We start from the raw sequence: 17736 nt of genomic DNA, 5'->3' as shown, positions 1-17736 counted from the left end.
AATTTGTTGTGTTGTTGCCTTTCTGTTGCTGTGGACTATGCATGATACTCGCCTCTCACCGCTCTCATTCACCAGCCTTTTTTGACAAGAAAATTCCTTATTGCTTGAAGTTTTTTTTCTCAACTGCCACTCTCTAAACACCGAGATACTGTTGGGCGAGAAGTTCATAAAAGAGTCAGTGTTTTAGAGATCCTAGCACCAGCCCCACTTGCACTGACGATCATCCTTTGTTCAACAACAAGGAAAAGAAGCGCCCTGGTATAATAAAATCATCTAAAATCAGCTTAAAAACGATAGAAAATATGAGGTGGCTTACCTCAATGACGAAAATCTCAGTATTAGCCACTTCAGGACTGTGCGTACGCTTAAGTACGCCCCTGAATCCTGAAGTGGATTCCATGTATGTCAGTTCACGGATGGTGTCTCCGTGAACACCCTGCGAGCCTCCGATCGCGGCTCGCAGGGTAAATGTAAACACACGGGGAAGATCTTCCCTGCTGTTTACATATATACGGCGCTGCTGCGCAGCAGTGCCGTAGAGGAGATCGGTGATCCCCGGCCTCTGATTGGCCGGGGATCGCCGGCATCTGATAGGCTGAAGCCTATCCTATCAGGCGCAGGACGGAAATCCGTCCTGCGCTGCTCACAGGGGGAGGGAGAGGGAGGGAAGGGGAAGGAGGCCAGAAAGCGCTGCGGAGGGGGGCTTTAAAGAGCCCCCCCGCAAGCGCAAACAGCCGGCGGCGATCAGACACCCCCAGCAGGACATCCCCCTAGTGGGAAAAAAAGGGGGGGGAAGTCTGATTGTCCCGGCTGCTATCTGATCGGTGCTGCGGGCTGGAGAGCCCACGCAGCACCGATCAGCAAAAAAAGCCCTGGCACAGAAGTGGTTAGATACAAAAGATGTTTATTATTAGCACAGGCAACGCGTTTCACGTATCTCAGCCCGCTTCATCAGGCCAATAGCAGTGCCTAAAACAGCAATAAGAATTCCTCAATATACCCATTCATGGATATCCATCATAGTAATAGAAATCATGTTGACAAGATCATCTCTATTGCACATCATATTGATCATACAACATATTTCTAAGTGCATTTCCGTATGTAAATATATATACACCCAGCTTTATAGGTATTTACATAATATTTTTTTATTATGGGAGAGCCACAAAGGCCTTTTGGTGATTATCTCATTGTTCTATCGAAACAGGGCGAAGTATTTTTAGAAATGAAATGGAGTGGTAATGATTTTAGCAGTGGGAATTAATTGTAATAACTAGCTTTGAGAATAAAAGTTATAATAAAGGATAATAATTAATCAGAAAAAAGATATTAGTATATCTATATATAATCATGAATTGTTCTATTTGTATATAGTATAGTGTAATATTATGTGAATATGCTGGAATAGAAGTTGGATAAATACACATTCTATATAAAAATAGGAGGAGTAGATTAGATGAAAATAATAGTAATAATCATCGTTTGATAGTTAATAATCATAGTAGTAGCATTAGTAGATGCATAATAAATAATATAGTTATATCCTTTGTTTAAAATTACTTAAAAGAAACCTGAGATGAATCAATATAAGTTTTATACATACCTGGGGCTTCTTCCAGCCCCCTCCACACCGATCATTCCCATGCCGTCTTCCTCTGCCCCTTCCTGGTAGAAGCTCTGTAAGTATGGTCAGTCGGTGCCCAGCAGCATGCGTGCCCCCCACCACACTCCCGTTGCAAGGACAGCTCTGTGCCTGCACAGTACTATTGCACAGGAGCAGAATGCTCCCAGCCACGGGAGCGAGACGGGGGGTGTGGAGGTCTTGTGCTGCTGCACTGCATGTGCGCCAACTGGCCAAACTTACAGGGCTTCTACTGGGAGAAAGAGGCGGCGGAGGAAGATGGCATGGGAGCGATCGGTGTGGAAGGGGCTGGAGGAAGCCCCAGGTATGTATAAAACTTTTGTATTGATTTGTCTCAGGTACACTTTAAATCTTTTGTCTTTTTTACTTTAATTTCCGTGATAACGACGTCGTGCAGAGTTCCTTTTATAAGCAACTGCATTGTTACGTCAGTCTACGTCACTGTTGGACTAGTTTACTTTCAATCTCAATTTTTTTGGGCCACTCAGTGTAGATACCACATGTTTCATCATGTCTTTCAGTGACATTTAACACTTAGGTAATGAAAGGAAAAACGGGTTTACAGCTGAGAAGTCTCAGAAATGTCTAGAAAGGAATCAGGTTTTACTTGGCACACAATCATAATGGTAGTACCTCCCCCATCATTATAGTTGTTGTTGCACATGTACAGCACTTCAGGTACAATTTAAACTCATGTTTAATTCTCTATTCGAACTGGCAACAAGGGAGACATGAAATTAAGTGGCCTTCATGTCTGCTTACAGATAATAAACCAGGGTTGTAATTCAAGGTTATAGTGAAAATGAATTATTCAGATGTGGGCATATTGTAAAGTGTAGTTGAACAGAGTGATGATATACAGTACTGCTCTTACCTTGCACAAAGAGGTGCCTGATGCTACATGTCAAGCTAAAGCCAGCCACTGACCAGTAGCTGACTGCATAAACTAAATCTTTAATACAGACTATGAGCAGTTAGTATTGCATGTTATTGCATTTATTTAGTTAAAGTGGACCTTCAGCCTAAACAAATATATTGTCATTAAGTTACATTAGTTATGTTAATTCAAATAGATAGGTAATATCTCTTACCCACCCTGTTTTAAAAGAACAGGCAAATGTTTGTGATTTCATGGGGGCAGCCATCTTTTTGGTTGAAAGGAGGTGACAGGGAGCATGAGACACAGTTCCAACAGCCTTGTGTTTTGATCACTCCTCCCAGCTGCTAGGCAATGAGAACAACAACATCAGAAATCCCATCATGCTTTGCACAGCATCAGGGGAAAAATGGCTCGGCAGATTTCTTTGATGGGGTGGAGCTTAGCTTTTGTGCAGCTAAAAATGAGGCTTGGGTAAGAAAAACAAAGTTCTGATGCTGTGAAACTGTTAAAGAACCACCAAGCCTTTTCAGTGCTGCTGAGTAGATTTTTAGTCTGGAAGTGCACTTTAATGTTAAAAAAAACTCTTCATTAAAATTAAGATTAAGATTGGAGTCCATCTTCTGTGTAGATGAAAGGTAGGCTAGAAGACTGGGGAAAACATTTTTGAAGATGATGATGGCCACATTCCCTTCTACTGATTGACCAGTGGTCTCTCTAAGTTTTTGGCAAGCATGAGACCAGTTTCTTGCTATTACGGCAATCAAATGGCCATCCCTTTTTTACCACATGTGTTGTTTACGCTAGTGTCAAGTGAATTTAAGCCTCTCTGTACATCTGCTAGAGGTAGGAGGGCATCCTGCTGCAGGGCAGTTTGATGAACCACTAGATACAGGGTTTAAAAGGGATTACTTCTCTCTGTTGCATACATCCAGTTTTGATGTGTTTTAAAGGTGCGTGCTCACCTTTGATGGATGTCGCCCATCGAGGATCGGTACCCGATCCCCTTGGGCGACGTTGCTGGGCCGCACTGCACAGAGCTGTGTCAGCTGTGTAGTTAACCACGTGTGGTGTTGCTTGTAGGGAGGCAATGGGACGACTGAGTGGCGCGTGCGTGATGTCACGTGGCAGGTGGGCGAACAGTGTGAACATTGTGATCGCCATGGCAGCGGGTGAGTTGATCCACTGAGTGGATCGCTTGCGGGCTGGAGGTTGGGGGCCACTGTATGCACACCTGATTATCATCTGAGGCAGCCATTATCAGCCACCTCAGCCTACTTTAGTTATATGTGTGTACTAGCCTTTACACTGCGAATGTGGAACAAGAGTGGTATGTGGCAGCTTAAAAGCATTTTTATATTTTTTGGAGGGCTGAATCAAATCTGAGAGATGTGGTGGCTAACAGGAAGAGGCCTGCCCTCCACCCGTTCTTTATTTATTCAACCTTTGTGTCATGTGAAGGTGTGTGTGTGTGTGTGTGTGTGTGTGTGTGTGTGCGTGCGTGCGTGCGTGCGTGCGTGCGTGCGTGCGTGCGTGCGTGTGTGTGTGTGTTTCTCATACCTCTGGCCCATTGGGGATTCCTCAAAATGTTGGGGAGGGGATAAATATACAATTTGTATTTTAATCAATGGGGGAGTCTACAATAGACATCTCCATCCAAATGAATGAGTAAATGGGCAGACTCTTCTTCATCAAAGACTCACTGTCAACCAATGACAACAGCAACACTGGTTTATTTGAACTTGATATGGAGATCCTTTGGGTGCCATAAATGGTCAATCGTGTCATCAAAGAAATCCCAAGAGAATAGGAGCTTACTCAACCATGTTTAATGTTTTATGTCCCTCTTCGCAAATATTGTCTTTTTTGCCGTATTTGGATGTATATAGTATTTATTTGTTTCTTTCTCATTTTAGGCACCGGACTTTTATGTTGAAATGAAATGGGAGTTTACTAGTTGGGGTAAGTGGTGAAATATAATATGAATTTTATATGAAAGTTTCCACCTGACATAGCATTGTCACAGTTTTAAGTCTCAAGGCTAAAAATTAGAGCCCTGGAGCAAAAACTCATTGTTAAGCAAATAAGGAGAAGACTCTCACTTTCCACGCCTTAGAATCAAGTACCGAGATGGAGTAGGGCTCCGTTGATTCACGGTATAGGGTGATTGGCAACCACCAATTTTAACACCTAATTGACGGTTAGGTTTTAACTTACGGTTTATCCATCAGAAACAGCAGACTATTTGCTTTGCTTGTATACCCTGAGAAAAGGGTATCCCGTCTGCCCCCAAAACACTTGTCTGTTTAACCACTTACTGACAAGCTGACACATTAAAACGTCCTGTTGGAGCCTGTTAACGGCTCCAGGACGTTTAATGCGTCGCTTGCTCCTGCTGCCACTGTGCACGTGTGCGCACCTCCCCCGCCACCGTAAATAGTTGCCTTAGGGACTTAACTTTCTAATCTATATTTTATGAGGAAATATTACTATTACTTTACTACATAGGGGCTTGTAATTATGGACCGGACCAAAAAAAATTACACCTACTGTATATCTCCCAATAATATATTGTCGCCATACATTGTCATAGGGACATAATTTAAACAGTCTAATAATTGGGACAAATGGGCAAATACAATTTGTGGGTTTTACCCACAGGAGAATGTTTTATTGTAAAACTATAATGGCCAAAACCTGAGAAATAATGATTTTTTTCCATTTTTGTATTTTTCCAATTAAAATGCATTTAGAATAAAAAATTCTTGGCAAAATGTACTACCCACAGAAAGCCTAATTGGTGGCAAAAAAAAAAACAAGGTGTAGATAATTTTATTGCGATAAGTAGTAATAAAGTTATTAGCGAATAAAAGGGAGGAGCACTGATGGATGAAAATTGCTCTTGTCCGTTAGGGTAAAAACCCCTATGGGGTAAAGTGGTTAAGCAGTTTTAGATGAGTAAAATGTAACCATTACGTAAAATGGATGTTTGAATTCATAGCTGTCAACAGTCTTTGGACAAGAATCTTATACACAGTGGATCGACCATCTGCCACTCTACCTCGGTTCCTTTTTAATGCAAAATTAGTGAATGAGTTGAGGTCCATGGGTTTAGGTTACTGCCCAAAAATAAAAAAATATGTAAACAGTATATAAATATAAGAAAAAAAGGTTGTTATACTATTATACAAAAAACTATAGGATATTGAATGAGGGGATTTGAGGCAGACGACCACACCGGTTTTCGTTATAAAATTATCAAAACGATTTTTATTTTAATTTTAACAATTAATATACCTATACAAAACACATATATCAAAAGATGCATAAGAGAAAAGTTTACCTGAAAGAGCTCCCTAATCTACACCCTCCAGGTCCCACCCGCCTGAGATACCCACCCACCAAATGACCTATCTAACATGCCATATATTGATGTATAAACTGACAGCTCAAAAATTGGAATAACATATGCAATAAGCTCAATCGATATTGACACCTTGCTAGAAATCTGTACACAGAAACATACTAAAGTGCAACAAGCCATGCAGGGTTAGAGAGCTGAATGAACATACATAGCAAACTCAGCCGCTATTAGTAAGCAAGTGTGATATCCACAGGCCGCCTTCAAAATGCCAGGCAGATCAAAAAGCGCTGAAAAAATGATGCAGCTGACATGTGCACATGTATTGACTCCCTCAGTTGAAGCTGTTAATCATGCAAAAGCATAAGCAGATGATAGAAAATAAAGTTGCATGCAGGGCAGTACATCAGAAGGAGTCCCAGATATGGCTGATTAGAGCGCTTGCCAGTGACTCATATGCTTAGCTTGATTTCTAAAATGTATGTAACATCAAACATTGGAGAGGATGCATCCATATATTACCCAACCAGAGAGGTGGTGAGGTCTGATGTCCAGCCAAACGTGGCTACCGTCCAGGTAAGGGGGCTATCCAGGTGCCCACAAGTGTAGTCCTTGGATCGGTGGATCATACAGAATCGTTGGAATCGTTGATGATTCAGGTTAGGAAGGCAAGGCTCTGCTGGTCAGCAGTGGGATGTAGCTCTGCGGTAGGGAGAAGGAGCGGGCAGATGGCAGCCCTCAGAATCGCCACGCCGGTAGACCCGACATGTTTCGCTGGCAATCGGCCAGCTTTCTCAAGGGAGGCGTGGTTTGGTCATCTACGTCCTATCCGGACGTTTTATAGGCCCTGCCAAAGGGGATCCGTCAGAACGACGTCACGTTCCAGGATGGCCGACCAATCCCCGTACGCCCATACCCAGCGCGGGGACCATTGACACCATGCAGCTGGGACAGAACGGCAAGGAGCAGAGGGCACGCTAGGTATCCTCCCACAACTTCCGCCGCGTGGAACGCGGAAGTGGAATACATCCAGCGCTCACATCACGGAAGAAGAAGAGGAAGAAACCGCAGGAACATGACGGATAAACTCATACATATACGATGTTGATGGTAGGTAAAACCACCATCCATATATACCCCAAAAAGGATAAACCAAATATATCAGAATGAAAACTTTCTCTCTTTTTTTACTCTACTAGTCACTTATAAGTTCGGTAAAAGAACACCCTTATATTGTTCCATAGATAATTATATATCCCCTTCTTCTGAGACTAATTTAAAACCAAGGCGAAACTAATGAAGCCTTGATCAGTAATATATATACTGTTAATATCTAAATTTTGGGGAGTCTCAAAACTTGAGATCCCCCAAAGGGGGGAGTTATACAATGGACAAATACATATATGATCGCCTCATATTGAGGAGATCTACAATAATTATCCCGATCACATGAGTCGGGGAGAAACGATTTTTGTGGGTGATAGTAAGTAGTATAGCCAAACACACAAAGTGAATGTGTGTATACAGTGGGACACCCCGGGAACACACATGAAGAGAAAACACGCCACACAGACAAAACAGGCTACACAGGTAAAAAAGAGGAAAAACCGAGGGACTCATTTAAACCCGGTGGAATAGTGGCTTTCAGATCATAAATCCATCTCGTCTCCCTCTGTAGGAGGAGACGGTCAAAATTCCCTCCCCTGATGTTACTATGAACACGGTCCAATCCAATGAAACGGACATGGTCAGGATTGCCTGCATGGGCCGTTTTGAAATGCCGAGCTACCGGAGTCATGACTGAAAGGTCCTTTTTCTTGCTCCGTATACTGGTGATGTGCTCACCAATCCTGGAGCGTAGTTCTCGTTTTGTTTTTCCTACATAGAAGGCCCCACAGGGGCAAATCAGAAGATAGACCACCAAAATGGTCTCGCAGTTCACAAAATGTGCGAGTGACCATTGTCTGCCATCCGGCAGCTCGACATCTCTACCGACCTTAATATAGCGGCAAACTGAGCATCCACCGCAAGTGTAGGTGCCCGTTAGACGACAATGTTTGGAGTTGGGACCCACCCCCCTAAAATGGCTGCTCACCAGATGATCTCTTAAAGATGGGGCCTTTCGAAAGGTTAGAGATGGTATAGGGGACAAAACTGGACTCAAATGGGGGTCGTTCTGAAGAATGTGCCAATGTTTCTTTAATATATTTGAGATCTCGGAATGCTCAACGCAATACCGAGTTACAAATCTCGTAGTATCAGAGCGAGACTGTCTCTGGGGTGATGATTTGCAGATTAATGCATCACGATTGCAATGACGTACTCTCTCGTAGGCCCTTCTGAGGCCTCTGTCACCATAACCCCTCTCCCTGAATCTGGACCGTAAACATTTTGCTTCCTTTTGAAAGGATTTTTCATCTGAGCAATTACGCCGTGCGCGGAAATACTGGCCCACGGGGATGCCCCTGATGGTGTGTGATGGATGAAAACTATCAGCTCTCAAAAGAGAGTTTGTAGCAGTGCTCTTCCTAAACAGGGTTGTAGACACACCACCAGAGGCATCAACGGAGATCAGCAGATCGAGAAAGGGGATGCGGTCACACGAGAAGTCAAACGTAAAATGTAAATTGCGCTTGTTGATATTAAGAGCCTCAACAAAAGCTCTAAGGAGGGGTATGGTACCAGACCATAATATGAGGATGTCATCTATGTACCTGTGCCAGGATAAAACCTGGCACAGGTACAGGGAGAGGCCCTCATTGGAGAAAATCTCCCTTTCCCACTCCCCCAGGTACAGGTTAGCATACGAGGGGGCACAGGTTGTCCCCATCGCTGCGCCCTGCACCTGGAGGTAGTGGGTCCCCTCAAACTTGTTATACTATTAGTTAGTGGGCAAGCACGGTGGCATAGGGGTTAGCCTTGCAGCACTGGGTCCCCGGTTTGAATCCCAGCCTGGGCACTATCTGCACGGAGTTTGTATGTTCTCCCCGTGTCTGTGTGGGTTTCCTCCCACATCCCAAAAACATACAGATAAGTTCATTGACTTCCCCCTAAATTGGCCCTAGACTACGATACATACACTACACTACACTTCACACAGTACATCAGGGCAGTTGTTCCAGAATAGAGGTGCGTATTTATACTGCATACATTTGTTTAACACAGCAAAGCTCTGTTCTGTATTATTCTCGAAAGCTTCTTCTACTTGCCAGACATGCATGACATGGAAGGCGCACTTTAAGAACTAGATGCCCAAAATGCAGCTTTACTTAGTGAATGAGACAGGCAGTGATTAGAGTTGTTGAATCGACCAGTCGTAAACTTGTTCTGATGTATAAAAATAGAACGATAATCTTCTCTGAAATTCATTGGCGTAACAAAGGAGCCAAACTCAGACTTCCTGACAAAGATGCAGCTTTCCTCTACATGCTCAAAAGATGAATGAATCCTCAGCATGAAAGGGCTTAATGTTCTTAAAGATGTTTTAGCTGGATCTAAAATCTATAATGTGGTCTGTCATTGATTCCTGGCTGTTTGCAGCTCTTATAACTCTTTTTTTTTTTGTTTCTTAGTGCCCCTCGTCTCCAAGATCTGCCCCAGCGACACTTACAAGGTTTGGAAGAGCGGGCAGAACCTGCGTGTGGACACTACATTACTTGGATTTGATCACATGACTTGGCAACGAGGGAACCGCAGTTTTATCTTCAGAGGACAGGGTGAGCAGCCTTAAGGCCAGTTTCACACTGCTAAACAGTGTAAGGAAAGTGTTGCGGTGTGATGAACAGCCTTTGGGTATTTTTGCATCAATGAGCGGTAACCCGCTTCTGGCTAAAAGCCAAGCAGGAAAGTTGGCTCTCTAGCACTCACTTCCTGTGGCCAAAAAACGAATTGCATGGAAGTGTATTGTATCTGAACCTCCCCATAGACATTTATTGGCATAGTGTTGTGGTGTAGTAATTGTGGTGGCAAAACCAGTTTAAACATTTTTCACATGCGTCAAGAAATCACATTATACATGAAGTTCATTAGAAACTCCTAAGTATTTCCTGAAAACAGAGAACCTGTAGATTTAAAATGTAGTATCAGTGATGTCACATGGGGCTCTATTCACAAAGCATTCCCGTATTCGGTAATGCTGAAAACAGCTGATTTTACCAATCGCCTTCCCACATTTCAATTCACTAAACCCATCACCACACAGAAAATAAAAATGACTGACTAGTGAGGTATATTACCGACTTGTGCGGTAATTGCCTCAAGAAATGTCAATTCACAAAGATTTCCACATGACGTTTACCGGCCAAAAGTGTGTGGTAATTTTCTCCAGCTCACAGCAGCCGATAACTTGCTCTCCTCATGCTGTCTCTGTGCGGTAGATTTGATAGACAGCCTTTGGGGAGAGCCACACAGCCCTGCTTCTCACGCTGATTTAAAGCGAAGGGTAATCGGGTGGGACTTTCAGTGTAGCAAAGCAGAGGAGGACATTTTTTAAAAGGCATCCCTGCATCCCTTTAGATGGGCTTAGTTGTATTGTAGCATACAGAAGAGCTCCCCCTGGTGCCTGCAGCACATCTAAAGGGATAACAGGGTTGCACTGTAGGGAAAACCTCCGAGTCCTACACAGAGGTCCTCTGCCTGCCCGTTGACCTGCTACATGCTGGTAAGTCACATTCTCCAAGCAGGGATTTGTAAATTACCGAACTTCTGCCTCATGAGGGAAAACTTTAGTGAATTTGGGAAAAAAAGTGTAAAATATTGGATGAGGTATTTTACAGAAGACAATTATATTACCGACCTGCCCTTTGTGAATATAGCCCATGATCATTGTATCTGTATCTTATTAAATTAATATTTCCATTAAAAATATATTAAAACCCTTACTGTTATGTGGCCCAGCTGAGACTATGAATTGAGGAAGGTGGTAGTGGAGCTGAAAATGTGAAAGAGGAGAGACCTCCCTGCAGATACTCTGCAAGCAAGCTGAGGACTACAAAACGACATGGAAAGAAGGCTTTCATCAACAAGACAAGGGTGATACTGCAAATAAGGCTGCTGATAAAGATGGGAGTCCTGAACAAGAACCCTGACGACTTCAGAATTAGATACTATAGCCCCCTGTGTGTTATTTTTGATGTTTACACGCTTTAGTTCTCAGGAGACCTCTATACACATTAGCCGGGGTAGGGGTGCTTATCTGATTTCTTCAAATTCGTGGTTATCAGATGGCGCCATAAACCCTTGTTCTAATACTTAGGCACTCCACGAGGCACAAGGAATTGCCTGCAGAGGTCAATGCCCATCATTGTTGGAGTCTTCTGTAATGGTGGAGGTTGCCTCTCCATTTCTGTAGCGGTACACTGCCTTTGTTGTGAGGACATAGCTCTTGAAGCTGGCATATGAAGATGGGTGGGGAGGGGTGATTCACACCTCTGTTTTAAACTCTTTTAGGGGATGGGGGGGGGGGGGCTCTAATTTTTTTTTAAAATTATTATTACTTTTATTTCTTTTATCAGTTATGAGTTGCATTCACTAGCAATTCTGCTTTATATAACAAAACCGCAGCTCTGCTGTGGTTATCATTGAACACATTCTGTGACCTGGTTTTACAATAACTGTAATACAAGACAACATTCAGAAATTTTGTGTTAAGTTCAAATTGAGTTATTTCCTCATAACTTTAATTTGCACACATAATTAGACACAACAATTAACTTGCTTATGCCTTTTTATTGCTAGTGAATGATGAAGTAAACTGAGGTCAGGCTAATCCTTAAAAATTAGATGAAAATGGAGTTATGTTGCACCAAAAGGTTTATGTTCCACTAAAAGGTTTATTGTGAACCAAGCTTGAAGCCTCGCACACAGGCTAGAGCGTTCTCAGCAGGCCGGCCAAAAATCTAGCATGTGCACAGTGCCGGAATGCTCTGTTTCTGACCCTTCCTTGTCCTCTCTATGCTTCTTCTTTATCCCTCCTCCCCCCTCAATAGCAATAGAACATGTCTGTACAGCTCTTGTACCCAAACAGTTGCCTGAGATATCGGGTCTTGACCTCCACAAGAGACAGTAATTGTGCATGTTACGTTTGAGGACAGTCTGGGACATGTGACAGTAGGCTAGAGAAGTCAGGAGCTGAGAGATAGATTTGAGTGTCATCTGTATAGTAGTGAGACTTGTGCTAGGAACACACCATGCAATTCCCTGTCCGATTGACGGGTGATTGGACATGTACACACGCTACAACTTCCAGTCCGAAGTGCTCCTGAACAATAAAGGGATTGATTTTCCAATCTTGATCAGAAACAGATCGGACATGTTAGAAATAATTGCCAGATTCCTGCCGATCGGATGGGAAATTGCATTGTGTGTTCCCAGCATTAAATCCCAGTAAACAAATCAGTTGTCCATGGCCTTGAGAGTAGAAAGAGAAGGAGTCTAATAGCCTCAACTACCTTTTATCTTTCTGAAGGCACATTTCTGTGTCATTTGTGACTGCTATGTGTTGTGCTGTTTAGGATATGCATTGCACTTTAACCTTTTTCCTTACATCAGTTAATATATTTATTTGGGAAATTATGACTAAATACATGCTTTCTTCTATACTGACAGACACCAGCGCCGTGGTGATGGAAATTGATCACGACAGAAGAGTGGTCTTCTCTGAAACCCTTACTTTAGGTTCCCAGGACCATGAAAATCTCCTGGCTGCCGTGCAGCCCACCGAGGAACAGGCCATGAGCCGTCTGACAGCCCCTGTAGTCACCACCCAATTGGACACCAAGAACATCGCCTTTGAGAGGTGATTGCAAATAATATTACACTGTAGAACACATACACATGGTGTGTTTTTATCAGTTTAGTGGGAGGTACACAACAGTTGGTCATCACTGCAATCTTCTCAGAAATAATCAGTCTGTGCCTTCCTCTTTGGCACAGTAGAATGCTGCCAGTAGTGCCACCTACAGAATCTGAATCTCACTTTCTGTAATCATCACCTTCTAGTCATGTGATTAAAATTACAAGATTGCAAATGCCTAATTTCACAAAAAAAGGGGGGAAACCGATTATAACTGAAACTATAAAATGGCATTTGTAGATCTGTGCCTTTAGATGGATTTTAGCATCTGCTTAAATATGAGATCACTACAGACTCGATACAATGGTCAGACTGTAAGCATGATCCAGTAGTTGACATACATGTAAAAATGCCCCCGTAAAATTTAGAAGCAGGGTGAAGCCAAAAAATAGCTCCCGGCGGCGTTAATTATTATCCCCCTCCAGGCCACTATGGACTCAGTGGAAAGATGATGGCACCCAAATTATTGCCTGATCGCCACTATAGCCGTAATTCATTACAGCTTATGGCAGCCCCTGGTGCTGGCAAATTTCCCGGTGCCATTTTGTTCAGTTGCATGACAGAGATCTGTTTGGCCTTATAAAGGTAAAAGGACTGACTCTTGGGTCCCTTTAAGCGATGCAGATGCTTACCTAAAAAGAGGGAAGCCACCCGCTAGGACCCTTTGGAAGATCGGGGGCTGCGCTCCTCTTTCTGCACAAATGCGGCCTGCTGCACTTGGGTTTGTACGGCTGCACCTGTGCAGTTGCACAGAGCCACTGGTGCACGAGCGGGTCCAGTTTAGTGTGCAGGCGTGACTGTACTCATGCAGGTGCAGTATGGTCACGCACATGCATAAGGAAAAGCGCTGCTGGATCTTCAATGTTGGATTTCTTTGGGAGATCCATGAGCAGCAATGGTTGTCCAGAGGACAGTGTGGGAAGCCTCTACAGCATTCAGGTCAAAATCTGGCCCTCAGAACCATTACATTTGTCCCTTAGGTGGTTTCCCAACTTTGCATTCTATTTGGCCCATTGTAGATCACCAAGGAAGCTATAGTGGATGTGAAGCCCTAGATCAACAGGAAAGGCCTATGGGGGAGGTAGGGGAAAAGCACTAAACACGAAGGAACTGTATAGGGGAGGGTGGGGTCCTCTAGACACCAGGAAACTGTATATAGGTTGGAGGAGAGCCATTAGAAGCCTGGGAACTTTATAAGGGAGGAAGGTAGACATTGAAGTTGGCCCGCTACTACAATACAATACAATACAATAACATTTGTAAAGCGCTTTTCTCCCATAGGACTCAAAGCGCATAGTTGTGTCTCAGATTAATACAGGGTTGCAGGCTGGGTTGTGTTACAGAGGAGATAGTCAGATGTTCATGAATGCCAGACTAAAGAGGTAGGTTTTCAGTTTAGACTTAAATGCTTCCAGGGATGGAGCTGTCCTGATTGGGTGTGGCAGGGAGTTCCAAAGTGTAGGGGCAGCATGACAAAAGGCTCTGTCTCCAAAGGTTTTGAGGTGGACTCTGGGGGTGACCATGGTGTTGCGTCCTTTTTATCTAAGATTGTGGGGGGTGTGATGCAGTTGCAACAAGTCCTTCAGGTATCCAGGGCCCAGATTGTGCAAGGATTTGAATGTCAGTAAGCCAATCTTAAACAGAATTCTCCATTTTATCGGTAGCCAGTGGAGTGAGCTCAGGGTTGGTGTTATGTGGCAATGGCGGGGTTGGCTCGTTAACAGCCTTGCGGCGGCATTCTGTACTAATTGCAGGCGGCGTAAGTCTTTCTTATGCAGGCCTGTGTAGATGGCGTTGCAGTAGTCTAACCTTGATGTGACGAAAACATGGACTAGGGTTGGAAGATCCTCTGAAGGAATTAGGTGTTTAATCTTTGCAATATTCCTTAGATGAAAGAAGGAATGTTTCACAACAGCTGAGATTTGATTCCTGAAGCTTAATTTCCTATCAATCAGTACTCCCAGGCTGCGCACACAGTCTGAGTTTTTCAGGTCTGAGCTCCCTATCCTTAGCGGTGTTGGTTGAGACTGGGGCTGCTTTGCTGTTGAGCCCTGGCCCTCGATAACAAGTACCTCAGTTTTGTCAGCATTAAGTTTTAGCCAATTCATATTCATCCACTCCTGAAGCTCAGCTAAGCATGAGTTTATTTGTGGAGTAGGGTCTGTGATGCCAGGTTTGAATGACAAATATAGCTGGGTGTCATCAGCATAGCAATGATATGTCAGGCCATGTTTTTGTATGATTTCTCCAAGTGGCAGCATGTATATGGTGAAAAGTAAAGGGGATAATATTGCGCCCTGAGATACACCGTATTTTAGTGGTACAAGGTTTGAGAGGATGGGCCCTAAGGCTACCCTTTGTGTTCTGCCAGCCAGGAAGGAGTTGAACCACTGGAGAACAATGCCATCTATGCCACAGTACTCTTGTAGCCTGTTGAGCAAGATTCCATGATCAACTGTGTCAAAAGCCGCTGAGAGGTCGAGCAAAATCAGGATGGAACATTGACCCTTGTCTCTTGCAATGAGCAGATCATTGCAAATCTGGGTGAGGGCTGTTTCACAGCTGTGATATTTCCTGAAGCCAGATTGAAGAGGGTCAAGGATGTTGATTCTGGAGAGCCTGTCTTCAAGTTGGAGGTAGACAGCCTTTTCAATAACTTTTCCCAGAAAGGGGAGGTTAGAGACAGGTCTGTAGCTGTTTAGAGCATCTGGGTCTAAGGATGGTTTCTTGAGTAGTGGCCTGACGGTTGCTTCTTTCAGAGTAGAGGGAAACCACCCTTCTTGTAAGGAACTGTTGACTATTTTGTGGAATGCCGGTGTAAAAAGTTCAGGGCATTTCAACATGAACTTAGTGGGGCCAGGGGCCAGATCGCAGGTAGTCTGGCAAAGGTTTGAGAGGATGTCCAATATGTCTTTTTCAGGAATTACTTTAAAATCAGACCATGGTGGTAGGGTATTTTTGCACCTGTTATATGGCTCTGCATGGGTTTCTTGGGCTGTGAATTGAATGGCAAATCGTACGGAGGAGACTTTGTCTGAGAAGAAGTGGACAAATTTCTCGCACAGTTCCTGTGAAGGTCTGATGCTGGATTTCCTGCAAGATGGATTGCAGAGACTGTCAACCGTGCAGAATAGTTGGGCAGGTCTGTTGGCTGCATTTTCAATTTCGTGAGACAGGAATAAGGACTTATTTTTGCTAATCGCCGTTTGATATTTTTTGAGGTGAGCAATTAGGGAAAGTTTGTCATCAGGGGACTGGTGTTTGCGCCACCTTCGTTCCAGTCTGCGTCCCTGTTTCTTTAGTTCCTTTATAGTTGTCAAACCAGCGAGCGTGATGTAATGGTGTGGAACGGTTTATCTTTAATGGAGCTATGGCGTCAAAAGCGGCTGAGACATCGTGGTTATATTTAAGGACCATGGATTCAAGGCCTAAGTTGTGATCTGTCAGTCCGCCTAGATTGAGGCTGTTCTGAAGGTGTTGGGGTGTCAAACCTTTCAAAGAACGATATTTTATTAGTTCTTTCACTTGGTGTTTTGTAGCCGGTGCTGTAAAGGAGACGTGGACGGTGTGGTGGTCTGACCAAACTACTGGATCAATTACCACATTGGATATTAGAAGTTCTAAATGGAAAATGAGGTCCAGAGTGTGTCCTTTTTTGTGGGTAGGGAGGTTGATGGCTTGAGAGAAGACCAGTTCATTCATGGAGAGAAGTAGCTCAGTTCCAAATTGGGAAGAGTGTGTATCGACCCAGGCGTTAAAGTCTCCCAGAATTATCCACCTAGCGCGTTTCAGTGTTATGCAAGATACAAGTTCTGCTATTTCCTTGAGAAAAGCTGAGCCACCATTAGGGTGTCGGTAGACAAGCAGTATGTTTATTTTTTTCTCAGCTGAGAGTTCGGCTGCCAGACATTCAAAAGAGTAGGTGGGGGCTACAGCAAGGGGTTTAATATTCAAACTGGATTTGAAGCACAAAGCTAATACTCCTCCCTTGCGGTTTTGCCGTTCACAGTGTAAAACTGAGTAATTGTCTGGTACCGCAGCCGCAAGAGTGGGTCCTGAGTTCTGATCCAACCATGTCTCTGTAATTAAAGCTAGATCTGAAGCCTCTATTAGATCATGAATAACTGCTGTTTTGTTGTTTATGGACCTGGCATTGCAGAGTACTGCTTTAATGTTGTTTGCCTTAACTTTGAGGCCTGTGTTCCTAGCTCCTGGCTGGGGTTTGAAATCAGGAGTGTGGTAGCTGTCTCTGTTATCTGGGTCCTTTACTGATACAGCTGATTTATAGATATTTATTTATTTTATTTTTATTTATTTATTTGTTGTATTTATAAAGCGCCAACATATTACGCAGCGCTGGACATTAATTTAGGTTTGTCGGGCGTTTTGTCAATGTTTGTATAACTTGTTTAAAAATAAATATAAAATCAAAAATGTAAATGTAACGCTCCTGGGAAAATAGGAGGAGCTAAAATACAAACATACGCCTAACTGTGTGAGCTTGTTTTCCGAGGTTTTACAGTACTGGTTTAAACATGCAAATAAATGTGGACCAATTTATAAAAATATCAATTTAATATCGAATAAATATTACAATATCAAAACAATATAATATTGCACTTTTGATATAAAACAAAACTCATAAGGTCATTCTTATAATAAGCAATGAGCTGGATAATAATTTCAGTAAAACATAAAAATGTTATTATACTTATTCACCAATACAAAAGGCTTAAACCAATTAGCAGTCAACTCAAATACAGTGCAGAGATATGACTCATCAAATATGGCCGTCGGCCCTGTTACTCAATTTACCACAGGGTCTCTGGAGACAAAATGGATGAATTGAACGACAACAAAATGGCTGTTATCAAAATAAAAATGGCTGCTATCAAAAACAAAATGGTGGCTATCAAAAACAAAATGGTGGCTATCAAAAACAAAATGGTGGCTATCAAAAATCAAAATTGCGCAGTCCAAAATCAAAAATGCGCTATCCA

The 17736-nt window shown here is 43.1% G+C and overlaps 1 protein-coding gene across 4 annotated transcripts in view; it reads left to right on the top strand.

Moving 5' to 3' along the window:
* ANKRD13B (ankyrin repeat domain 13B) overlaps positions 1-17736 on the top strand; it is a 295564-nt gene that overhangs the window by 217830 nt on the left and 59998 nt on the right. For all 4 annotated transcript variants that reach the window (XM_068270335.1, XM_068270337.1, XM_068270336.1 and 1 more), the window contains exons 4-6: positions 4439-4484; positions 9456-9599; positions 12490-12679. In XM_068270335.1, coding sequence (XP_068126436.1) covers positions 4439-4484; positions 9456-9599; positions 12490-12679 — 380 coding nt within the window. The remainder of the gene's footprint in view (positions 1-4438; positions 4485-9455; positions 9600-12489; positions 12680-17736) is intronic.

Source organism: Hyperolius riggenbachi, chromosome 2, assembly GCF_040937935.1.
Source record: "Hyperolius riggenbachi isolate aHypRig1 chromosome 2, aHypRig1.pri, whole genome shotgun sequence".
Classification (NCBI taxonomy): Eukaryota; Metazoa; Chordata; class Amphibia; order Anura; family Hyperoliidae; genus Hyperolius; species Hyperolius riggenbachi.
Note: the sequence above shows the minus strand (reverse complement) of the source record. Positions and strands in the feature narration are given on the sequence as shown.